A 25512-nucleotide genomic window follows, 5' to 3' on the forward strand; every position below is an offset into this window, starting at 1 on the left:
CAGGCTGCTCCAAAGGCAGCAGAAAGGCACAGTCCAGGCTCTGTTTCTCGGTCACTGGGCCATTGGCAGCAGCACTGAATGCAGCTCCTATCAGTACATTTTAATTAGATGAGCATTTATCAAAAAAAAAAAAAAAAAAAATTAAAAAAAAAAAAAAGAAATGCAAATTCGGAGTCAAAATGGAGCCACACTTTTGAGCCACAAGCTTCTGTTAATGCATATAATTAAACTGCTGAGTGATAGTTCATTCCCTATAGAGCTGGATGTGTCATTCAAGGCAGTAGCTTTCAAGTTTTCATAATTATAAACAATATAGGTGATGGAGATAAGGAGTGCTGTAATGTGGAGAGTTAAGATAATGTTCATCTTAATGTAGTCAGGCATGAATTTAATCATCTGTTCAATGCAGGGGCTCTAGTAAAGGAAACAATTAAAGAATCAGGTTGAGTGGCATCTGATTTCTAGTGGGCAGTCATTAAAAATATAGGATTTTGGTGACCTTTATTTTTTAACAAATCCTGACATTTTAGCAAATTGCTTTTAAAAATTGGTGCATTTATCCCATAACTGCTATCTCCTCAAAGGGCTGAACATCTTGAGAGCCAGGAGATTAAAGATTGCAACTGAATCTTTGGTCTGTAAAAAGATTAAATGGAATCCCATTAGGTAATATTTTCTCTTTGAGGAAAACTGCAGCTTTTGGTTGTCTTCAAAACACATTTGTGGTTTGTTCTGTACTTACAGTGGTCGGTCAAATCGGATTAAAAGTGCCAGGTATAAGCTTTTAATTTTGTGCTCTTTGTGCTCTTACTGAACCTGAAAATGGGAATAAAGCATCATTTGGTCTCATTATGATCCCATATAGTTTGACCTTTCTGTTGCAGCTCTGGGCAGATACACAAGTGAATAAATACACAAGTTTTGAAAGGTTATTGCAAACACACATGAAAGTGAAACCTGAGTTCAGGACTCCAGCTCCCGATTCCATCTCTTCTTTTTTTAATTCTCTTTTTGTTTTTTTTTCACTTCACATCGTGTCCCACTGACTTTTGGGTTCCAACTGATGTCTGTTTTCTCGGACAGTAATTACAATGTCATGCAATTTTTCAAGAGTCAGAGGCATTGATGGGAGTTGGACAAAAGGATTTCAGTGTGTGCTTGGATACGTCTGCCTTGATGGAAAAATCAGTGGCTTTCTTGGCATCTAAATAACTAATTTTACACTCATTAGACCCTGATTATTCATAGTGGCAGTGAGTGTATGAGGTGGTGGATGAATGAATCCTGTAGATGCCATTAGCTTTAATAACAGGGAACTTCTACAACAAAGGCATATGCTACTAAAATCAATTATTCTTCTCATAAAACATGGTAGTGGCCAACTTGTATAACCTTGTAGACTGGCTGTGTGTTGATGGGATCTTATTAAGATTCATTGTTTGTAATTCACCCAGCAGCTGTTCCTACAAGGAAAGGATGTTTAATGAAGCTCAGGTGAAGCAAGAAAAATAAAAGAGCAAATTCCGGGATGTTCTGGTTACTCATTTTTCACGTGAAAAAAATACTCAGCTTTTCTCTAATTCCTCACAAACTGGGCAAGGTTATAAGAAAAATTATGAAGAACTCTACACGAGCTTCCAGCTCATTTAAATTTCAGCTGATCTGAGTAGACCTTTTTTTTTATTTATTCCTACTCAAGCTCTGTGGTAATCTCTCACATCCTGCCTATTGTCTACATGCACAAATTTAAATTTTTGCCCTGGCATCCAACTTTATTCTAAGAGCAGTGTTAAATGCTCCTTGGCTCCCAGTCTTTAGCTAGAGGGGAGATACCTTCAAGTTCAAAGAAAATTGCTTTGAAGTTACATGTGCTTCCAGTTGGAATATTCATGCATGCCAGAGCTGCATCCTCAAGTGATTCAAAAAAGGCTGGAAATAGGTAAGAATCCTTTCTCTCTAGGTCATCTTTAACCTCTAAATTCACAGGGCATTAGCAGAGGTGGATTTAAGCCCTGATTGAGCACTTGCTAGAGCCTGTGGAAAGCCTCCTGTTGACTTTGGTGCTGCTATGGATGGTGGCCTCTGGAACAAACCTTGCTGTAGGGATTGGATTTGTTTTGGCAGTGAAGTGTTCTGAAGGTTTTTATCAGTTGAAGACACCTTTTAAGGTGTCTAATTAAAAAAAGAAAAGGCTACAATTCCTAGTGAAGCTTGGCATGTGTTAGGATTTTATAGTTCCTTTGTTTCACCGGAGACTTAATCAAAGCTGTTTGTAAATGGGGAAAGGTTAAGCCTTTAAATATTGGGATTTACAGACACTGTTTAAAGTTTACTGCTGGAAAAAGAGGCTCAGGGGAAAAAAAAAAAAAAAGGGAGGCACTGCTTTTCTTTAGCATTTGAAATCAATTACTTTTGAAATAATTAAGCTTGAGGAATATTGTGAGAAATAGGTTAACAAATATGAAAATATGTTGCTTTTTTTTCAGTGACAGCATTGCTGACATATAAAGTAGCCTTATCAGGCAGCTCAACATATTGGGGTAAAATGTGCAGTGCATATCAAGTGGCAAAATTCAGGATGTGATGAGCAACCTTAACTTCTGACCTTGCCTTTGACTGTTGGGTGGCTTCACCCTCAGTGCTGTGTTGATGCCTCCTTTTTAATCTGCAATGCAAAGCAGGGCATGTTTAAATACTCTGGCTGGTGAATCATGTGTGCTTTTGTGTTCTAGTTCAGCATTGTTGTGAATATTAATACAAAACCTTACTGGGGGAGCCTTTTTTTCTTTGCTGGGATGGTTTCTTTGCCTTCCTGGATCTGACTGGGGAGGGATCATTGCTTTCTTACCTGAATGTCTTCTTCAGTGCCTCTTTGTCAGAAAGCTCCTCTCCTCAGAACAATCACCTTACACAATATTCTTCTTCCTTATTCTTATTCCTTCTTTCACAGTTGCTTTATTTTACATTGAAACCCCTCTAAGCACCCACAAAAGATGGAAGTCTGTCTTTTTGGGTTGTTTCAGGACAGCAGGATTCTGACTTATTTTTCTGACCCTACACCACCTCATGCACTGTGTGACTTTGGATCATACACCTGCTGCAGCTGACTGGTTTGGAAATTACTCCAGTGATTTATTTTTTATTCCCCCACTGCTCTCTTTGCATCAGGGGCAGTGCAGAAGAAGTGATAAGAGGGGTCATTTAGTGATGGGACAAAGGTAATGGTTTCCAACTGGAAGAGGAGGATTTGGGTTAGAGATTAAGAAGAAATTTTTTGCTGTGAGGGTGCTGAGCCCCTGGTTGCCCAGGTTGCCCAAGGAAGCTGTGGCTGCCCCATCCCTGGCAGTGTCTCAGCCCAGGTTGGATGGGGCTTGGAGCCCCCTGGGCTGGGGGAGGGGTCCCTGACCATGGAAAGGGGTTGGAACTGGATGAGCTTTGAGGTCCCTCCCAACCTAAACCATTCTATGATTCTGTGAAAAATCTAATTTTTTTTTTTCTTCAGGAAAATGCAGCTCTGTGGCCAGAGCTGCCTTCCCTGGAAGGTTCTCTGTCTCACACTTCTTCCTCTTTTCCAATTAGTTGAAAGGAATCTGGACCACATGATTCAAGGTTTTATTTTATATTAATAACACAGAATACCAGCCTGGCTCTGGTTCCTCTCTTGGTTCCTCACTTCCCTTCCCACCCAACCCATTCTCTGGTCAGCCAAGGGCAGAGTGGATCTGCCTTTGCTGCCAGCCATCAGTGACAGTATTGACCTGTAAAGTCAAACTGAACCCTTGGAGCAGAGGGGAGGCATTTAGCAGACATGCTGAAGCAGACATGCTGATTCCTGGCTGTCTCTTGGGGACAACTCCTGGTTCTGACCTTAATTCCTTTCTGGGAGTTGGACTGGATGATCTTTAATCCTTCCTTTCCACTTGAGATACTCTGTGGTTCATCAGTGGTGCTCAGCAGACTGCTCTGGAAGCCATCCCAACACTAAAAGAAAAGAGGGGTGCTCTCCCCAAAATTCATGTTGGGTTCTCTCACATTATTGAGGTGTCATAGAATCACAGAATCATAGAATGGGCTGGGTTGGAAGGGACCTCAGAGCTCATCAAGTCCAAGCCTTGCTCCACTCCCCCCGTGGTTCCCAGCCCATGGCACTGAGTGCCACATCCAGGCTCTTTTGAAATATCTCCAGGGATGGAGAATCCACCCCTTCCCTGGGCAGCCCATTCCAATGCCTGATCACCCTCTCCAGAAAGAAATTCTTTCTAATGTCCAACCTAAACCTCCCCTGGCACAACTTGAGACCTCTTGTGCCCTCTTGTCTTGCTGAGAGTTGCCTGGGAAAAGAGCCCAACCCCCCCCTGGCTCCAACCTCCTTTCAGGGAGTTGGAGAGAGTGATGAGGTCTCCCCTGAGCCTCCTCTTCTCCAGCCTCAACACCCCCAGCTCCCTCAGCCCTTCCTCACAGCACTTGTGCTGGATCCCTTCCCAGCCTCCTTGCTCTTCTCTGGACCTGCTCCAGCACCTCAATCTCCTTCCTGAGCTGAGGGGCCCAGAACTGGACACAGGACTCAAGCTGTGGCCTCACCAGCTTGGCCAAGGATCCATCAGGAGCTGGAGCTGGCATGAGGGTGGGAGCAGGATGTTGGGGCTGGAGGTGTGGGCAGGGAATCCTCACATCCGCAGCACAAACCAGCCCAGAGTGCCTCCAGGGAAGTAATTTATGGTTTATCCTCAGAGGTGATGACAAAGCTTTTGTTCTTTCATTAAGGTAGCAAAATAAATCTGTTTCTTCATCCCGTGGTGGCCGCGTGAGAGTCGTGAGGAACAGGAGTGTTTCTGGAGTGTTTTTGTATCTGCACCCACTCCAGAGACAGCACCTTGGCACTGAGGTTCAGACTTGATCTTGATCTGCCTTTGGCCAACTCCCTTCTAAACCTTTTCCTTTTCAGCCAGCAGAGCTGAGTGGGCCACAACCTGTCTGAGATGGTTGGTCTTGTGTCTTGGGTACCTTTTGAGGAGCAATGAGTTAGTTATCCCTCCTGGAGGCTAAGGGTGGAGAACCAAATAGTTTTTTTGATGCTCTGAGGAGGTGAGTGCCATGGGGCTGTGCCTGGATGGGGTTCTGGCAGCAGCTTTTGGCACAATTGTTTTGTTTTGATACTGCAGGTAACTCAGTGAGTTGAGCCGAGTTGAAACTTCCCTGCAAAATTCCAAACCAGTGCCTGACCCCTTGGGGTTGGGTTTTTTTTGTCTTTATGGGGCCATCCAGGACTTACTCCTCCTTCAGCCAGCAGTGCTGCTGGGGTGGTGATGGCTGAAGCTTCATGAGCTCATGAAGGAAGGGTTTGACAGTGAATTTTGGAGCAGCAAGCCCCAGTTTTGGGGTTCTGAAGTAGAGAAGGCTTTGGGGAGACCTTATTGTGGCCTTTCAAGTCTTAAAGTGAGCCTATAAGAAAGGTGGGGACAAACCTTTTAGCAGGGGACAAGGGCTGATGGTTTGAAACTGGAAGAGGGGAGATTCAGCCTGGATAGAAGAAAGAAATTGTTTAAGCTGAGAGTGGTGAGACACTGGCCCAGGCTGTCCAAAGAGGTGGTGGAAACCCCATCCCTTGAACCACTCCAGGTGAGGCTGGAGTGAGTTCTGAGAACCCTGATCTGGTTGCAGGTGGTTCTGGTGGTCCCTTCCCACCCAAACTATTCCATGACTTCATCCATGGTCCAGATCTTCTTTTGTCTCTCCAACTGACTCAGTTTTCCCTCTCTCTCTGTCATGAGTGAATAAATAGCTCAGGAGGCTGATCTGCCCAAAAGAGGTGTTTTTTAACAGCTTCCTTTTTTTCAGCTGGATTTTCTCTCTGCTTTCTTTGCCTCTGGAGCTGCACAGCAGGTTGGGTGGCAGAGCCTGCTGGAGCTGGCCCCAGGCTTAGGCAGAGATGCTGCCAGGAATGGCTTGGGCTGACGTGGCCCCACTATTTCTCTGACCTTGCTCTCCTCTTCCCTGTCCTTCTGCTGGATTTTTCATGCATTTCAAGCTGTGCTGATCCATTTGGGTGTGCTGAATCTAACAGCAAAACATTGGCTGCTTTTTGTCCTGTTGAAATAATGGTTTTGTGAAGCACAGTGAAACCAACAGAGCTGCTTAGATCTGCCCAGGTGGGAAGATTCTGCTCCCATCAGCTTGCTGACAGCATTTTATTCCATCCTTGGGGCTTGCTGGAGGACCAGGAGGTGGTTTAACTCACAGCAGCAGTAGGAAACATAGCAAAATGTCTGACTTGGGTGCTGGCCATATGAATGTGTTGAAGCACTTCAGCCAAGTGCTGGTGAGGACCAAAGTTAGCTCAGCAACTGCTGGGACCTCAGTAACCTGCCATTAACTCACCTTAAGAAACTTGTTTGGTTTTTTATTTTATTACTGTGAGGCTCCCATGTTGGAAAGAATCACAGAATGACAGAATGGTTTGGGTTGGAAGGGACCTTAAAGCTCACCCAGTTCCCACCCCCTGCCATGGTCAGGGACCCCTCCCCCAGCCCAGGGGGCTCCAAGCCCCATCCAACCTGGGCTGAGACACTGCCAGGGATGGGGCAGCCACAGCTTCCTTGGGCAACCTGGGGCTCAAATTCAAGAATTTCTTCCTCATGTCCAACCTCAATCTCCCCTCTTCCAGTTTTAACCCATTTCCCTTGTCCTCTCCCTACCCCCCCGTGTCCAAAGCCCTCCCCCAGCTTTCTTGGAGCCCCTTCAGATATTGGGAGGTTGCTCTGAGCTCACCTGGGAGCCTCCTCTTCTCCAGGCTGAACAACCCCAAGCCCTCAGCCTGGCTTCCCAGCGAGGTGCTCAGCCCTCTGAGCATTTGAGTGGCTCTGCTCTGGACACCTTCCAGGAGCTCTGTGTCCTTCTGCTGTTGGGGACTCCAGAACTGGACACACAACTCCAGGTGGGGTCTCAGCAGAGCAGAGCAGAGGGGGAGAATCCCCTCCCTCGACCCCTGTCTGTGCTTCTTTTGCTGCAGCCCAGGACATGGTTGGGTTCTGGGCTCCAAGCACACCCTGAGGGCTCATGTTGAGCTTCTGCTCCACCACCCCCACCCCCAAGTCCTTCTCCTCAGGGCTGCCCTCAATCCTTTCTCCTCCCAACCTCTATTTCTCCATGGGATTGCCTCCACCCAGCTGCACAACCTTGCCCTTGGTTCTGCAGTTTGCAGGATTCCACTTCTCCAGCCTGGCCAGGTCCCTCTGGATGGATCCCTTCCCTCCAGCCTGGTGACTTCACCACACACTTTGGTGTCCTCAGCAAACTCCATCCCACTCTCCATGTGTCTGACAAAGATGTTAAACAGCACTGGTCCCAGTACCAACCCTTGAGGGACCATTACTGAAATTTATTCTGCCAAAATCCAAAGTGATTGCTGAGCAGGGGGATCAAGTGGTGATCACTTTGCAGTTCTGTGCTAGGATCTAAGCAGAGGAGTTGGGGACTGAAACTCCTGCCTTAGGAAGAAAGGCTGAGGGACCTGGGGCTGTTTAGTCTGGAGAGAAGAGTGAGAGGGGATTAATCAATGTGTCTAAATATGTGAGGAACAACCGCTTCTCACTTGTGTCTTGTGATAAGACAAGGGGCAATGGATTCAAGACAGAGCACAGGGAGTTCCACCTCAGCACGAGGAAGAATTTCTTTACTGTAAGGGTTACAGAGCCCTGGAACAGCCTCCCCAGAGAGGTTGTGGAGTCTCCTTCTCTGGAGCCTTTCAGGACCCCTCTGGATGCATTTCTGCATCCTGCCTGAGTTTTGGTCCTGCTCTGGTTGGAGTTGATCTTCAGAGGTCCCTTCCAACCCCTGAGATTCTGTGATTCTGAGTTCTCAGGAGATATTTTGTCCTCCCCTTCTCCAGAATTGTTCAGAACAGCATTGTTGAATGAATCTGGGTTTTTATTTTCTTCATTGCTATTCAAATGATGTGTCCCAGACACATTGATTAATCTCTAAATGGGGTCTGCTGAGATGGAAGATAAGTACACTCATTTCTATTGTTCTAATTCCGTGCAGAGTCTGTTACAATAAATGGTGCAATATCTATTGAATTCATGCTGAAAGGTAGAAGTAATGCACAGATTTGATTGGTTGCATTGTCATGTGGATTTTTTTTTTCTTTAGTGGCTTTTTCTTTACATCTAGAACATACTCTCTTCATTTCAAAGTAAAGAATGCTGGAAACTGATACATACTGGAAACTCAGTGCCAGCCAATAATTCTCAAACCTCACTTAAAATTGCCTTTTACAAAATCTCTCTTGAAAGCAGCTTTGCTGGGACACTGAAGCCCCAGGAAACGTAGTTTGTTTCGCCCTGACTTGCAGTTTTTGTTCCACTTTTACAGGAGTTTTTTGAGAATCCTGCTTTTCGCCCAGATGGGATGAAGCTCTACCCAACACTAGTGATCCGGGGCACTGGGCTCTATGAGCTCTGGAAGACTGGAAGATACAAGAGCTACCCCCCTAGCACCCTTGTGGATCTGGTGGCCAGAATCCTGGCCCTTGTCCCTCCATGGACACGTGTGTACCGTGTTCAGAGGTAATATTCCATGGGGGGGGGTCTTTTATCTTGATTTATCATACTTGGAGGGATTCTTCCCCTGATTACAGCAAGGTCTGACTCAGCCTTTTATTATTTTTCAGCTTTAATGCACTAAAGATTTATTTTAACTACTTCCAAGCTGTTCAGAATGGGAAAGGCCAAGTAGGATGAGAAGTTATTTGAATTGAGCTGCCTCTCTTATGCATCCAGAAAACTTCAAGCTTTCTGGAGGCTCCACTTTTGCTGCCAGTCAAACAAGAGCCTGGGATGTAACACACATAACACTTTAATGATACTGATGGATAATTGTCTCTTGACTGTGTGTTTCCCATATTTATTGGGAGGTGTGTCATTTTTTTTGGCTACAGAGACTTCCTTTCTTTCCCTGTGGGTGTTGCAGGGTTTTCAGAAATGTTCTATTGTAATGTTGTTATTTCCATCACTCACCTCCCAGGATGACAGAGAATACTTCCATTTAGCCCTGTATTTTCAATGGGGGGTCTTCCTTGGATTATTTTTCTTCCTTTATCTCCTACATCTGCCTGTTATTAAGAAGTGAGCCTGTGACATACTTGCCTGGTTTTGCATGTGCAGGCAGCACTCAGTTGGCTCCCAACAACGTGAGCTGGAAGTGGTGCCAACACAATCCCTCTCCAAGAGGCTGCAGAATGAGAAAGCCTCAGGTGTTAGACCTCACCCTACCTGGTTTGGTTTTGTGCCCTCTCAGAAATGTGACAGAACAGGTAGAAGCAGAGAAAAATGGTAGAGAAGAAAGTGGCTGAAGGCAAGAAGCTCTGGGTTGCTTTGGCAAAGAAAATGTGGGCTCTGGGTTCTCAGTGGAGTTTCTCAAACATCTGTTTATACCCCAAAATGTAATTGCAATGACACAGAAGTGGCACTGAGGAAACCTTGCAGGGCTGGGAAGCATCCCAGTGATGGGATGAGGTGCAGTTCAAGGAAATCTGAGGCCAGATTTAGAGGGGATTTTGCTGCAAACCACCAGATGACCATGTGAAAATAGCAGAGGAGGAATAGTTCTTAGTGTCTGTAATATGGATAAGCTACTGGTGAATGCAGCCATGAAAAGCATTTTTTTTTCAGGATAACTGTTTTTTAGAGATGAAAGTATAAATGCAGCAGCCAGACAAGGCTTTGGTAACACTTTGTCTGAAATAATCTCCATCTTCAAAAAAACGAGCTGTGGAAATACATGCAGAAGAGCTTCAGTCTTTTGTTTGGAGGGTAGATCTGGACATAAATGACCTCCTGTAAATCTGTAAGAGAAGGGAAATGAACTTGAATTGAGCAGAGAAAAAGAAAATAAGAAGTAGTCTTGAATAAAAGGAATTTTTTATCAAGACTGGGATTCTGGGGTAACTTCAGAAAGGTACCAAAGAACACAAATTTAAAGATGAATATGATGAAGCTTGATTTGGCTTGTGAATGTGATTGTGATCCAGCAGTCTGTAGTAACCCAGAGAGTTTCAGTGACCAGGAAATTCTTCCTTCAGATTTTTGTTTCTGTGAGAAACGTGGCTGTAGCAGAACTCTGAGGAGAGAGATGTGATACTGATGAAGAAGACAGAACGTGGCTTACAGGAAATACCTGCTTAATATTGGCCCAGGCTTTTCAGATCACTGGCAGAAGCTTTATGAAAGGCAAAATTCTGTCTTTCCTCCCCACACATCTCCTTCCTCATGGATTCTGGATGCAGTGGCCCCTTTGCTCATGGTGCCTTCAACCATAGCATCATATCTATGGAGGGCTCTGCAGAGGGGCCTGGACAGACTGGAGAGTTGGGCTGATCCCAACGGGATGAGGTTCAACACAAGAACCCCATGGGGAGCTCCAGGCTGGGCACAGAGTGGCAGAAAGGGAGCTGGGAGTCTGGATTGCCAGGAAGCTGAAGAGGAGGCAGCAGTGTGCCCAGGTGGCCAAGAAGGCCAATGGCATCCTGGGCTGTGTCAGGAAGAGCGTGGCCAGCAGGTCCAGGGAAGGGATTCTGCCCCTGTGCTCAGCCCTGGGGAGGCCACAGCTTGAGTCCTGTGTCCAGTTCTGGGCCCCTCAGCTCAGGAAGGAGATTGAGGTGCTGGAGCAGGTCCAGAGAAGAGCAAGGAGGCTGTGAAGGGATCCAGCACAAGTGCTGTGAGGAAGGGCTGAGGGAGCTGGGGGTGTTGAGGCTGGAGAAGAGGAGGCTCAGGGGAGACCTCATCACTCTCTGCAACATCCTGAAAGGAGGTTGGAGCCAGGGGGGGGTTGGGCTCTTTTCCCAGACAACTCTCAGCAAGACAAGAGGGCACAAGAGGTCTCAAGTTGTGCCAGGGGAGGTTTAGGTTGGACATGAGAAAGAATTTCTTTCTGGAGAGGGTGATCAGGCATTGGAATGGGCTGCCCAGGGAAGGGGTGGATTCTCCATCCCTGGAGCTATTTCAAAAGAGCCTGGATGTGGCACTCAGTGCCATGGGCTGGGAACCACGGGGGGAGTGGATCAAGGGTTGGACTTGATGAGCTCTGAGGTCCCTTCCAACCCAGCCAGTTCTATGATTCTATGATTCTAGCTAGACCAAACAAGTTTATTCTTAGAGGCCAGCATGAGTTTGCAGCCTAGCAGGTCTTCTCATAAGGAAGACAGGCCTGGAGGAGTCTTGGCTTGGGGTGCTGATTTGCCTGAGCTTGACTATGATTTCTTCTGTCAACACCATCAAGCTCCATCCAGCTGTCATCTGATTGTCAGTTATTATGTGCCAGTGGTGTAGCTGTTTTCCTACTGACTGGCTCGTGTTCCCTGAAACCTATTGGTGGTGATTACTGATTTTGACACCTCCAGGACCAAGTCCAAAAGCTATTACTTTGATCTAAATTGCTTTCATGGCCATTGTCTGACTGTAGCAGAATAATGAGCAAAGCCAGATTCATACATTTGCAGGCTGTGCACAACACTGCTTCCAGTGAGGCAACTTTCTCCCCATTCTCCATTGCTGCCCCAAGACCTTTCCATTTCCCTCCAACCTGCTGCCCTGAGTCCTCCAACCTTCATATCTTGCATTTCAGGCTCTATTTCCAAAATCCTTTCAGATGCAGCTTGTGTCCCAGACAGAAGTGACTGCAAGCTCTCTGTGGACTGACTGCCTGGTTGCTGTGTGCCTGCAGCTTTAGGAGCAGCAGACACCACCAGGAGAAGACTTGAGGTGTCTGAGCTCCTCCTTAATAGGATCACTGCTTGGGATCTCTGTTCCCTCGTACCAGGTTGGATGAAACAAAAGGAACTCCATGGTTTTGTAGTCCCATCACTTGCTGAGGGGTCGGTGCTGGGACTGGTGCTGTGTGACACCTTTGTTGGTGACATGGGTCCAGTGGACCCTCAGTAGGGTGGGTGCTGGCACCAAACTCTGTGGTGTGGTTGAGTCAGAGGAAGGAAGGGAGGTCACCCAGAGGGACCTGGACAGGCTGGAGAGCTGGTGGGTGAGTGCAAACCCCATGGAGCTCAGCAAGGGAAATGGGTCTGGGCAATCCCAAGCATAAATCCAGGCTGGGTGGAAAAAAGAATTTGAGAGCAACCCTGAAGAAAAGGCCTTGGGGTGTTGGGTGAGGAGAAGCTCAGCATAAGCCATTAAACCCCCCCTGTCCTGGGCTGCACCCCCAGAGTGTGAGCAGCAGGGCCAGGGAGGGGATTGTCCCCTCTGCTCTGCTCTGGGGAGCCCCCCCTGGGGTAAAGCTGTGTCCATCCCTGGGGTCCCCATCAGCAGAAGGACACGGAGCTGTTGGAGCCAGTGCAGAGGAGGCCCTGGAGCTGCTGGGAGGGCTGGAGCAGCTCTGCTCTGGAGCCAGGCTGAGAGAGTTGGGGGTGTTGAGGCTGGAGAAGAGAAGGCTGCAACGGGGAGACCTTAGAGCACCTTCCAGTGCCTGAAGGGGCTCCAGGAAAGCTGGGGAGGGACTTGGGACAAGGGCCTGGAGGGATGGGACCCTGCGAGGGGGAAGGGTTTGCAGCTGGGAGAGGGGAGATGGAGAGGAGATCTTGGGCAGGGAGGGAGGGAGGGAGGGAGAAATTGTTTGGTTGGACTTGGTGATCTCAGAGGTCCTTTCCAGCCATGAGCATTCTGTGATTCTCAGGTGTGGGACATGGGTTAGTGGTGGCCTGGAATAAGGTGATGTCCTGGCTGGGCTGGAGTGGGATAGGACAAGGGGGAAGGGTTTGGAGGTGGGAGAGGGGAGCTGGGGCTGAGATGGGAGGGAGAAATTGCTTGGGGTGAGGGTGCTGAGCCCCTGGTTGCCCAGGTTGCCCAAGGAAGCTGTGGCTGCCCCATCCCTGGCAGTGTCTCAGCCCAGGTTGGATGGGGCTTGGAGCCCCCTGGGCTGGGGGAGGGGTCCCTGACCATGCAGGAGGGTTGGAGCTGGATGAGCTTTAAGGTCCCTCCCAACCCATTCTGTGCTCAAAATAATGATTATTGGAGTTAGCTGAGGGTGGGAAAGGTGTCAGTGACAAAACACTATAGAAGTCTTCAGGAAAACAAGTGGAAAAAATGTTTTAAAGAAAAAAGAGTTTGAAGAAGAATATATTTTCCAGGATGCTTTGTACTTGTCAGAGATGCTTAATACTGTATTTATCCTGAATGTTTGTGCAGCTCATTATCACTGAAGTGCTTCAGTGTGTGAGAAGGTGGGAAATGACAGGGTAGTGCCTCACACCTTGAGACTTTTCCTTCTGTGCATCTCAATGTTTTATATGAATGTTATTTTCACTGTACTGCTGGGGAGGTGTAGGCATGAAGACAAGAAATACCTTACTCAACTGAGATCATGTAATAAATAGATCAGGGCTGGGAGCAGAGTAAAGGTCTTCAGACTTTCACCACTTCAATCAGCTGCTTCACAAGTGTCCTAAATAATGCAAAGTGTTTGCAAAATCGAGGATTAAATAGGCCCTGTTGAAGCTTCTGGCAAATTGCACATTAACTTTAATAAGGTTAGGATTTAATCCCCTCTTCCCCTGTATTTGTTTGGCATTTTAACAAGTCCTGAAATCCCTGGGATGATGCTGTCTTGTGGGGCCTCAGAATCAGTGGTTATCCTGGCCACTCACCATGCACCCAGGATGTTTATTTAAATACTCTGCCCTCATCTGAAATGGGGAAGAGCAACCTGTGTCTTGCTCCCTCTTCCCTGAAAAACTGCTTTTTCACATTTCATTTTTTAATTTCTTTTGCTCCCTGGTAGGCAGATGAGAGAGGCTGAAGTTACTGTATGTTGTAATCTATTTTTTATTTGCAGTGCTTCATTTACTGTTTCATTTACTGATTCTGGATTTAGCTAAAGACCTGGTGCTGGAAGATGTCAGGATGTTTTCTCTGTGTCCCTGTAGGGAAAAATCCATTCAGCCTGACTTCTTGGAGTTGTTCCATAATTAGACAAAAGGCGTTTATTTAGATTATCACTGCAGATCTAACATACCCTGATGAAAATGTTGCTCTCCTCCAGTGTGTCCTTCAGTCACAATGTGGAGTGCTCATTTCCTCTAATTGAAGCTCTTTGAAGGATGTTGTGCTGGCCCTGCAGTGCTTTTATTTGCTCCAAGTAATCCAAGTGAATAAATGAAGTGGTTAACGAATTGTGTTTTCCCCTCAACTTTTTTTTCACAGACCCTTTGGCTTTATAGGACAAACAGCAGGGGAAACAGGGGGGGGAAAGAAAACGTGGACCCTCCTTTATGCTGCTGAAAGTTGTACCCAAGTTGGAGTTGGATGTTGAAAGGGGAGGGGAACCTTGGAGTCTTGAAGCTCTTGGTTTTATTCTTAACTTCAAGGAAAAGTCCTTTTTTTGCCCCCCTTGCCAGTGTCTCACTGAAGCAGCACAAGGATCAGGTTTTTAGGACCCTTTAAGACCTTTATCTTTTATCCAGCTGCTGCCAAAAATAGGAATTGTTAATGGGGGGCATGGTGTGAATGCAAGTCCTCAAGGAACTGAATAGATCAATTAATTCATTTTACAGAGGTCATCAGACAGCTGGTAGGTGCTGATGACTTTCAATCACTGCTGAACCAAGATGGATTAAGCTAATTACATTACCAGTTCCCCAAACTATCCCATGCTCTGTATGGGTTTTTTTTGTGATTATTCTGTTCTTTTCTCTGTTGAATGCTTGCTTAGATAAAAATTCTCACCAAAGGATGTTTCAGCCCCTTTTTGGGACCAGCTGTTGTACAACATGCTGAATGTTTTTCACATTTATACAGTTCTTATTTCCTTGTAGAGGATCTGAAGGGGTTTGGGTTACACAGTGATGCCAGGATGGAGTTTGAGTAGGGAGAAACATTTAACATCTCCATATAGTGCAGCATTAGAAGATGAGCATGGAGTGGATGTGCCAATAATTCACATGTTTCTTCTTCAGCTTGATCTGGATGCATAAATCCTCCTTTCCCTAGGGGATAATATCCTGCTTTTCCTAATCTCTAGAGGGACAGATTGCCCTGGAAGGCAGTGGAGAGGCCAAAGCTGGGGTCTTGTTTCAAATTCCATTTGGTACCTCCCTTGGGGAACTGAAAGGAGGAATTCTGCCCTTTGCAGACTCATGATTTACATTCCCATAGAAGAGCCTTAAACTTTCTGGTTGGGCTTTGCTGGAAATCATTTTTCTGAGCAGAACTTTCTCACTTTTAAGCAGGACCAATATAAAACTGTTGGTTCATTTCTGAAGTTCTGATTCATTTTCCCTGGTGGGCATTTAACTCAGAGGCTGCAGAAAGATGTGGCCACTTCCCACTTGCTGATATCCAGGAAAAGATCCCATAAAGAACATCTGACCTGGAGTCCCAGGCTCAGCAGAGGCTCAGCTGGATGATCCATTTTATTTTTTTTCTCCAGACTTCTAAGTGAAGAACTGAGAACAAAATAATAACCTATTATTCCTCAGGGTTGTAAAAGCCTACTTTTGTCTTCAGTCTTTTTTAGTACAATAAAATCATTGCCTTTTCCCTTTCATTTCTCTCCTGCTTTTAGTTTTGTTTTGCCTGTGTTATTTCTTGTACAATCAAAGACTTGAAACAAAGGTAATTCAGGTAAGTTCTGTGGTCTCCTCTTTGGGATCTTAGCCTAGGTGACCATAATTGTACTTTGTGGGGAATTGTCTGCAAATGCAGTTGTTTGAGGTTTTTGTTTTCCCTCTTCTGTGCAGAGATATCCCAATGCCATTAGTCAGCTCTGGAGTGGAGCATGGGAACCTGAGAGAACTTGCCTTGGCCAGGATGAAAGATCTTGGGACACAGGTAAGTTATTTGTCAACTGATTTTGAAGAAGAGCTTCTTGATGCCTTTATACAAAAGTAGCAGAGAGGAAACTAACAAACCAGAAGACTCAGTAAGAGCTGGGTTTACTGATGAAGTAAAATGCTCTGCAGAGGTCTTTTAAAAAAAAAATATATATTAATGACTAAAAAGCACCCTGATGATGTTTCTGAAAAGCTGCTTTTGTTCAGTTGATTTTTAGCTTACCTCTTTCACATCCTTTCTGAAGGTTCGTGGTAGTCCATTTTTTTTTTTTTTAAAGGCAGGAAGGTTTCTTTTTAATTTATGCTATTAGAAAATCTCCTTCCTTTCTTTTTCCCACGCATGCACTTACTTCACTGAACAATTGGAAGAAAAGCTCTTAGTCTGAGGCCAGATGAAGATTTCAGAACAAATGAGACTTGTTATTCTTGCTATTTCTAAGGTCAAATGAAAGTATGAGTGGAGGCAGAGAGATGGAGGGGGAGGAAGGAATTGTGTTTGTATTTGAAGTCAGAAGGAGGGATGTACACCCAGGCTTGATTTTTCTCAGAAGGTCTCCATGGCAGTCAGCATTCACACTGCCCCCCACGGGCTGCTCTGACACCTTTCACTGCTTCAACCTCCCTCTGAAACTCAGTCATCAGCCACAGTTTCCACTAAAATTATGTCCCAAGTGCTGCTTTTCTTGAGACATCCAACTTCTCAGGCAAAACATCACACAAACCTCCTGCTCCTTGAGACTCTTCCAAAGGGTTTTAATTGCTCTGGTGTCCTGATGCTCAGGCAGGGGAAACCCTCACCATAACTGTTCTGTGTGTCTGTATTCTGATTTATCTCTCCCTCTTTCTAGATTCCCTTTTCTTGAAGAGGTTTGAAGCTATTGCATCCAGCAATAATAAAGTCTTGGGCTGCTGCCTGTGTGCCTGTAGTCCCACATCAGCTTCTGCTGCTGACTTGTGTTTTGGGTATTTCATTTGGGTTCTCCAGGCTACAACCAGCTTCTTACTGCCTTTGCCATCTCTCTAGGATCTTGTAGCTGCAGTGCAAAAGATCAGAAAAGAAACTCTTAAGACTGCCTTCCTCCCAGCTGGCCTTTCCATACCACTTCATCTCTCCTAAGCTGCTACCCTGGATCTTCTCCTTAAATCATTCCTTCTGCTCTCTCTCCAGTAGCAAGCCAGGGTTTGGCAGAAGCTTTGCCAGCCCCAGAAGCTTCCATCCCTCCTGCTGCCTTCTCACTTCAAATCCAGGCAGGGCAGGGCAGGGCAGGCAACCTCCATGGTGCAGTCAGACCTTCTCAGTTGAGCTCTTTGGGTCTACCAGTGAAATCTTCCCTGGCTTTGATACTAAAACCACCTCATTTGATCCAAACCTGCTGAAGACCAGTGGGAGAAGCAGGGATAGCTGATCCATGGTAGTCAGGGCTGAGCTGCACCACTCTTGGGCTTGTCAGACTGTGTCAGGGTTTAACACTGGCCTAGAAATTAAACCCAATACCAGATGCTCTCTATTAATCCCCCTCTCCCCCCTGATAAAGAAAGGAGAGGATAAATAAGGGAGATAAATAAGGGAGAGAGACTGATGGGTTGGGAACTAAACTACACAGCTTGAATGGAACAGTAATGATAAATAGGAAAAATGACTAAATCTATACAAATAGACAGGAAAATGGATCCCAGGTTCCTCCCCCCTCTCCCCAATAACTCTCCCATCCCCACTGAGGCTGCAGGGCAGCCCTGGGAAAGTCCAGGCTGGACTCCTGGGGTCAGCAGCAGTTGGGAGCTGGAGGCAGGAACACACAGATTCAGGCTGGCATGGATCAGGAGCAGAGGCAGAGGAAGGGATGGAATCCTCCCAGGATGCCAAAACAAACAGGGAGAGGGGAAGAAGGGGAAGCAGGAAGGGGTTTGACCCTGGTGATCCCTCCAATTTCTCCTGAGTATGAGGTGTATGGGATGGAATACTCTGTTTGGTCAATTCTGGCATCTATCTTGTCCCTTCCTCCCCAAAGGAGGCTGCAGGTGGGATCTCTTTATTCCTTCTGGAGGGCAAAATGTTGCTCAGAGCTGAGCAGTTCCTTGGTTCTGCTGTAACTATAACCATGGAGTGGGCTCAGTCCCAGCAGCAGCCACTGCCTGAGAAACTTGCTGTTCATTTCAGCAAGTGCAGCTCCTGACAAGAGACTGAGCTGGAAGCAAAAGGACAGGACAGAAAATCCCCTTTATCCTGCCCCAAACCAGGACAGGCTGGCAGTCCTCTCTTCTAGAAGAACCAAACCTGGGAATACCTCTGCTGTGCAGCTGATTGTGGATTTTAGTTTAGTGAGGCAGGAACACTGCTGCTGGTGGAATGAGAAACCAACCAGTCTGCTGCACTATAGCTTGAAAGGTAAAGTCCTGGGGTGTCAGAGGAGAAAACTATAAAGATCTTTGTCCCTCCTGTCTCTTAGCTTGGAAAAGGAGAGGAAAAAGCCAAGGAAGGGACTTGCAGGAATCAGACGTTTGGAGGTTCAGTGGTGAAGATCAGACAGCTCACCAGTTCTGGCAGCTGTGGCACCCATCTGTGGAGAATGCCTTGGTGAGGAGGGTGTTAGAGGGATGGGGATCAGTGGTGCCAATTCTTGTGTCTGTGGTTGATGGAAAGGAATTGTTCTTGAGCCTTGCTGGAGGGACCAGATGTTGGCTTTCCTGATTGCCATCCTTGACATGGACGTGGAAATACCCAGTTGGGAAAGAGAAATTTAAAGCAGCAACCCAGACCATGTTGACCTTTGTGAATTCTGGGGTTCCTAATGAATCACAGAGTGCTTTTGGTTGGAAGAGACCTCAAAGATTGTCTAAGCTTGAACCCCTTGCACAGGCAGGGACACCTCTCACTAGGGTGCTCCAAGCCCCATCAACCTGGCCTTCAACACATTAGGGAGGGGTTATCTGCAGCCTCTCTGGGCAACCTATTCCAGTCTCACCACCCATGAAGAGTGGATGTTTCTTTACCTTTTACTGTGCTGTTTGTGTAGCTGAGAAATTGAAAAAAAGGGAAGAGTCTCTCTGTTCTAGAATATGACCATGAATCCTGCTTTTACCATAACCCACCCCAAAAAGCACACACAGCAACCCCTACTTGTTTCTGCTGTGTCAGAGATTGTAGCTTTATATTCATAATGGAATTTAAAAGCATTCAGAGGAGGACAGGGCAGGAGACAGAGCTCTGCTTGTTTGGGTACTCTTCAGTTTCTGTGTGAATTGGGTTTTCACACGTTCTCTCCCTGTCTAAAAATCACAGAATCCCAGAAAGTCAGGATGGAAGTGACCTCAAGGCTCACCTGCTCCAACCTTTCCCATATTTTTGTTTGTCTGAGATGTCCCAGCACCTCATTGAGCTGAGACTTAAAGCTTTTCCAAGTGGGGGAATCCACCCCTTCCCCTGAGAGACCATTCCAATGACTGTCCCAAGGATGAACAATTTTCCTCTTGTGTCCAATGGGAATCTCCCCAGGAGCAACTTGTGCCCATTGCCCCTTGGCTTGTCCATGGGACTCCTTGTCCATAGGGAATCTCCATCTTCTCTGTAGCCCCCTTTAATAGTGGAACATGGTCATAAGGTCTGCCCTGAGCCTTCTCTTCTCAAGGCTGAGCAGACCCAGTTCTCTCAGCCTCTCCTCATATGGAAGATGCTCCATTCTCTGATCATCCTCATGGCTCTTCTCTGGACCCTTTCCAGCCTGTCCCCATCCTTTTTCTACAGCTTTTGAAAATACACAAGCAGATGGGTGTTGTTGCTCTTAGGGCAATTTTAGCCCATTGCTGGAGGTTTTTTACCTTCCCTCCAAGCAGCACGAGTGGAATGAAAGGAGCATTTAGAACTCAGTTGCTTTGGGAAAAACTCTCCTGGTTGCAGTTTGCTGACAGAAGTTGGGTTCAGCTCAGCACTGGGCATTCCAATAAACCTGCTAAGATGTGAATGCACATCACCCCCTGCAGCAGGAGTGTTTAAACCATCCCAGCTGTGTGCTGATGTGAATGGGTGCCAAAACTTCCACTGGCTTTCCTGAGAAGCACAGAATTTTATGCAAGTTATAAAACCCCAAGCACTGAGCTTGGGGCCTCATCTCTTCTTCTGTGGAACTTTTGAAAGAGGGAAGACTTCTTCTGGCTGTCTGTGTTCTCTGGTCCAGAGCCTCAGTGATGCTCTGTGGATGACTTTAGCTTTATTTTCTGATACTCAGGTTGGACTTCTGCAACATTTCTTATTTAAAAGCAAGCAAATGGTTGCTGAGATGCATAAACTGGCTGTTTAAGGTCTCTCTGGAGCCTGAGGGTAGATTTTGTCGGACCTTCCCGGTGTCAAGTAAAAATGGATTTTGCTGATCTCTTTTTTTTTTTTTCCCTCTGTACCCCTTTCATGTATGTTGATTTTCCCTCCAGCCCCTGCTGTTTGTGAATCAAAGTGTATGTTTCCTCATGAGCCATAATAGTTGTTGGGTGAATTGATTTTTGCCAGCATGGTTTTCCATTTAGCGCTAAGACCTCTTCCTGAAGTATATTAGGGATGGCTCGGTGAGCATCCATCTGAAATTCATCCTTGCAGCTTCATGCTATTTCAGTTTAGTTTTCAACCCAATAGGTGGCTGGAAATCTGTATGTTTCAGAGTTTAATGGTTTTCTCCTCTGTGATTTCCCCCCCTCACACCTTGCTTTCTTTCCCCAGTGTCGCGATGTAAGGACGAGAGAGGTTGGAATTCAAGAAATTCACCATAAAGTGAGACCATATCAGGTAAGATTTGTCTTTTTCTTTTTTTTTAGAAGCTTGTTTCAGACACCATTCGTTACATGTGTTTGGTATGGAGGGGGGGGGGCCCATTTGTTGCACATCCAACCCTGTGGTTTGCCTTTGGAGCTGCATCCAATTTTCCATTTATTTTCGCAGCAGCTTTGGATGTCTTTTGTTTGAGCACAGTCACATGCTGAAATTTATGGACCACCATGTTCAAAATAAACTTGATGGCAGGCAGCAGTTATTTTGATACTTGCAGAGCTGCAACAAAATAAGCAGCTCTTTCTTGCTGCTTCTCAGCCTTCCCTTTTTCTCCCTTTTCATTAACAATTTCAGTTTCGAAAATACCAGAACAGCAGCATGGGCCTGCTGAGCAGGAGTAAATGTTTAGTAAGATGAATTTACAGCCTTTTTTTTTTGAGAATGTGTCCTGCTTGTCTAGGCAAAGCACACAGCATCTATATACATATAAATACACTTCTGCAGACCTCTGTATCTGTATATATATTACAGTTAAGAAGATCCATTTAGAATATGGCACCTGTTTTGCTTAAAACAGAAATATTGCTGTGCTTATCTTATAGAAAGAGCTTTAAGCAGCCAGTTTAGGACACTAATCCTCCAGTTCACTGTAGTTACAAGGAGGACTCAGTCCTTCCAGAAAGTTGTCAGGACATCCCTGGCCATGTGTGGCACCCAAGGAGATGAACACTCTAAGATCACAGAGAGTTGGATCCATCATAGTGTACATGTAAGCTGTGGCTAACAAATCATGCCTGGCATTACTCTCTTCCTCTTCCTTTGCTGGCAATAAGAAAGGACTGAAATGACTGTAGAATCATAGAATCATACAACTTTTTTTATATGAAAAGACTTTGAAGATCATCAAGTCCACTTGTTCCCCCAGCACTGCCAGGGCCACCCCTGCCCCGTGTCCCTCAGCTCCACAACTCCAGGGCTTTGAAAATCCCTCCAGGGATAATGGAGGCTCCATCCCTGCCTGTTCCAGTTTGTCCATCCTATATCTCAGTGACCTTCATACATGAACCCTTTGTGCCAGGCAGAATATTTTGCCACCTCAAGGTAGAAAGCTGACTCTGGGTGACAATTCTGTATCTGTGTCCCCTTCTGAGCAATCAATTTGTAGGCACTGAGCCACTAAAGTGAGGTCAGCTTTTCTGTCTCAGCAGAGATTCTTAGCAGAGCTCCTCTCAGTTGTGTTTTGGAGGCTCCATTGATTATTTAGGCTTCAAAAAGGCACTGAATTTGGTGCCAGAAGTTAAGTAGCATGAATATTCTCTTGAGTTTAACATCTGAAGGATGTTCTCATCTTGCAGATCAGAGGTTACTGGGAGCCACAGTCTGTTTTTCTCCTGACAGATGAGTTCAGATGGAGTGCAATATTTCCCATCTTGCCAAGCAGAAATCCAGTATGGAGATGTCTGGCAATCTCAAAGAAATTATCTTGTTCTTACCACATTTCTGCAAGAACTGAGGCTGTCCAATTTGTACATAACCACACAGCCTTTGTGCTCTGCTCCTCTTAATCTAATCTGGGGTCATCCCACAAAACCTCTTCCAGAGATATCTGTTGTCAGCAGCATTAATCTACTTTAAATTGTAGATTTCTGGAGTAGTTAGCAAAGAGCTTATCACAGGGTTTTCAGAGCAATGTGAATCTGAAAATTCCCTTTGTTAAACTCATCTGTCTGAGTGACAGGAGGAGGTCCCTAAAAAGTCTGGGCAAAATCTACTATGACAGCAAGAGAGAGGAATATCCTGAAGATGGGATCATTTTTCATGTTCTTTGGACTAATGACAAGGTGTGATGCTTCTCTTGGCTTTGGGAGGCAACAAGGCATCCTCTTGGTAAGAGAGGCTGTCATGTCAGCTCTCAAATAAATTATCAGGTCTAAAAGAAATTAATCACTTGCTGTAGTGGGTTACACTTCATGCAGCTTCTTTCTTTGCAGGGTCAGGAGGCTGGAAGGTGTGTCTGCTTTTAAAAGAGTGGGGTTTGTTGTTGTTGGGTTTTTTTTTTTGTTTTTAAATCAACTCAAAGTAGATTCCTTGCCTGTAGCTGGTTATTTACAGAGCTGTCTCTAAACTGCCTTTTCAATTAGGGGCATTTCTCCATAGCAGCAGAAGGTATTTGTTCCCTCTCAGAATGGTGGAGGCTGCACAGTGCTACATCATGGTCTTAAAAATGCTCCAGTGAATTGGTGCTGTAAAGAGACTCTTGGATTGACAGTTTTTTGAAAGCTCTGTTACAAATCTGAACCTATATTAGCATTAAAGCAGAAAGTGGAAGACACAGAAGCTGCTGTTCCTGCAAAGTGAGGGGTTTTGTCTCACAGTCATGATCCCTGTATGCAGCCTCAGTAGGAATAAGGCAGATTTTTCAGCTGGGAATAGCTGGGTTCTCTCAAGAGCATAATCTGCTAATGGGTTTTCCCCTTTTGTTTGTCAAAATAAGTTTAAAACAGACTGGGCTGGGCATTTAATAGGATTGCACATGGATGTGGAGATCCACCTTGATGGGGGTTATGCTGACCCAACACATGGGGTGGTTCAGCCTGGAGAAGAGAAGGCTCTGGGGAGACCTAAGAGTGACCTTCCAGTGTCTGAAGGGGCTACAGGAAGGGTGGAGAGGGACTGTGTGCAAGGGCCTGGAGGGATAGGATGAGGGGCAATGGGTTTAAATTAGAGAAGAGCAGCTTTAGATTGGATGTGAGGAACAAGTTGTGTCCCATGAGGGCAGTGGAACAATGGCACAGGGTGCCCAGGGAGGGGGTTGAGGCCTCATCCCTGGAGATGTTCAAGGTGAGGCTTGAGGAGGCTCTGAGCACCCTGATCTGGGTGAGGGTGTCCCTGATACTGCAGGGGTTGGACTGGGGGAGCTTTAGAGCTCCCTTCCCACCCAAATTTTCTGATTGCACTTTGGCCACAACAACCCCATGGGGAGCTCCAGGCTGGGCACAGAGTGGCAGAAAGGGAGCTGGGAGTCTGGATTGCCAGGAAGCTGAAGAGGAGCCAGCAGTGTGCCCAGGTGGCCAAGAAGGCCAATGGCATCCTGGGCTGGCTCAGGAACAGCGTGGCCAGCAGGTCCAGGGAAGGGATTCTGCCCCTGTGCTCAGCCCTGGGGAGGCCACAGCTTGAGTCCTGTGTCCAGTTCTGGGCCCCTCAGCTCAGGAAGGAGCTTGAGGTGCTGGAGCAGGTCCAGAGAAGAGCAAGGAGGCTGGGAAGGGATCCAGCACAAGTGCTGTGAGGAAGGGCTGAGGGAGCTGGGGGTGTTGAGGCTGGAGAAGAGGAGGCTCAGGGGAGACCTCATCACTCTCTCCAACTCCCTGAAAGGAGGTTGGAGCCAGGGGGGGGTTGGGCTCTTTTCCCAGGCAGCTCTCAGCAAGACAAGAGGGCATGGTCTTAAATTGTGCCGGGGGAAGTTCAGATTGGATATTAGAAAGAATTTTTTCACGGAAAGGGTGATCAGGCATTGGAATGGGCTGCCCAGGGAGGTAGTGGACTCTTCATCCCTGGAGACATTTAAAAAGAGCCTGGATGTGGCACTCAGTGCCATGGTCTAGTGACTGCAGCAGTAGTTAATCAAGGGTTGGACTTGATGATCTCTGAGGTCCCTTCCAACCCAGCCTATTCTATGATTCTATGATTCTGTGTTAAGGACAAGGGAGTGGCCCTGGGCACACAGCTGTGCACAGCCCAACCAGGAGGTGATTCAGGATGCCTTTTGCCATATTTATGCCAATCTCTCAGAAGGGAAAGCTTTTGTACATCCCCTGAAAACCCTTTAGGGGATTTAGGGATCCTCAAATATCTTGGTCCTAGGATATCCTCTGTGCCCAGGGATGTGGGGAGAACACAGGGCTCAGTCCAGGAGGGACTTTTCTGAGCAGATCAGCTTATCTGGTACATGCTTATGATGCTATAAAAATGCACACAATCTAAAGCCTCCTGCTGAAGGTTCCTGTGGTCTTGCTTTATCTCTGTCTGCATGTGGCTTTCAGACTGGATGTGGTCATAACCCAGCATCAAGTCCCTGCTGGAAGACAAGCAGTGGAGCCACATTCTCTCCTTGGTTTGTTTTGCCCTCAGGAGAAACCAGGACTTCTCTAATCTTGCCATTTTGAATTCTTAGTCTAGCAGTGTTTAATATTTTCTCCTTCTTTAATACATTACCAGTAATCTGTAACCTAACTGCTTTTCCACACAGGAAACCAAAGGGCAGAATCTGAGTGTTTTAAAACTCTCATGCTCTTGTGTTATTTGTTTTTTATAACCTGATAGCCTTCTGTGGGGATGGAACCAGGTGGATGGGAGATGGCAGAGCAGACATGGTCTGTTTGATCCCAGGAAGGCATTTGGCACTGGCTCCCACAGAATCCTTGGAGCTAAACTAAAGAAGTGGGGCCTGGCTGATGGGGTAGTGAGGTTGTCAGGGTTTAACACTGGCCCTGCAATTAAACCCAATACCAGATGCTCTCTATTAATCTCTCTCTCCTCCCTGATAAAGAAAGGAGAGAGAAGGGAGAGAGACTGATGGGTTGGGAACTAAACTACACAGCTTGAATGGAACAGTAATGATAAATAGGAAAAATGACTGAATCTATACAAATAGACAGGAAAATGGATCCCAGGTTCCTCCCCCCTCTCCCCAATAACTCTCCCATCCCCACTGAGGCTGCAGGGCAGCCCTGGGAAAGTCCAGGCTGGAATCCTGGGCTCAGCAGCAGTTGGGAGCTGGAGGCAGGAACACACAGATTCAGGCTGGCATGGATCAGGAGCAGAGGCAGAGGAAGGGATGGAATCCTCCCAGGATGCCAAAACAAACAGGGAGAGGGGAAGAAGGGGAAGCAGGAAGAGGTTTGACCCTGGTGATCCCTCAAATTTC

The 25512-nt window shown here is 46.4% G+C and overlaps 1 protein-coding gene across 2 annotated transcripts in view; it reads left to right on the plus strand.

The window, feature by feature from the left end:
* Nucleotides 1-25512, plus strand: part of ELP3 (elongator acetyltransferase complex subunit 3) — a 109920-nt gene that overhangs the window by 65308 nt on the left and 19100 nt on the right. For both annotated transcript variants that reach the window (XM_071742259.1, XM_071742257.1), the window contains exons 10-12: nt 8374-8567; nt 15743-15833; nt 20541-20606. In XM_071742259.1, coding sequence (XP_071598360.1) covers nt 8374-8567; nt 15743-15833; nt 20541-20606 — 351 coding nt within the window. The remainder of the gene's footprint in view (nt 1-8373; nt 8568-15742; nt 15834-20540; nt 20607-25512) is intronic.

The sequence above is a fragment of the Heliangelus exortis genome, chromosome 3 (assembly GCF_036169615.1).
Source record: "Heliangelus exortis chromosome 3, bHelExo1.hap1, whole genome shotgun sequence".
NCBI lineage: Eukaryota > Metazoa > Chordata > Aves > Apodiformes > Trochilidae > Heliangelus > Heliangelus exortis.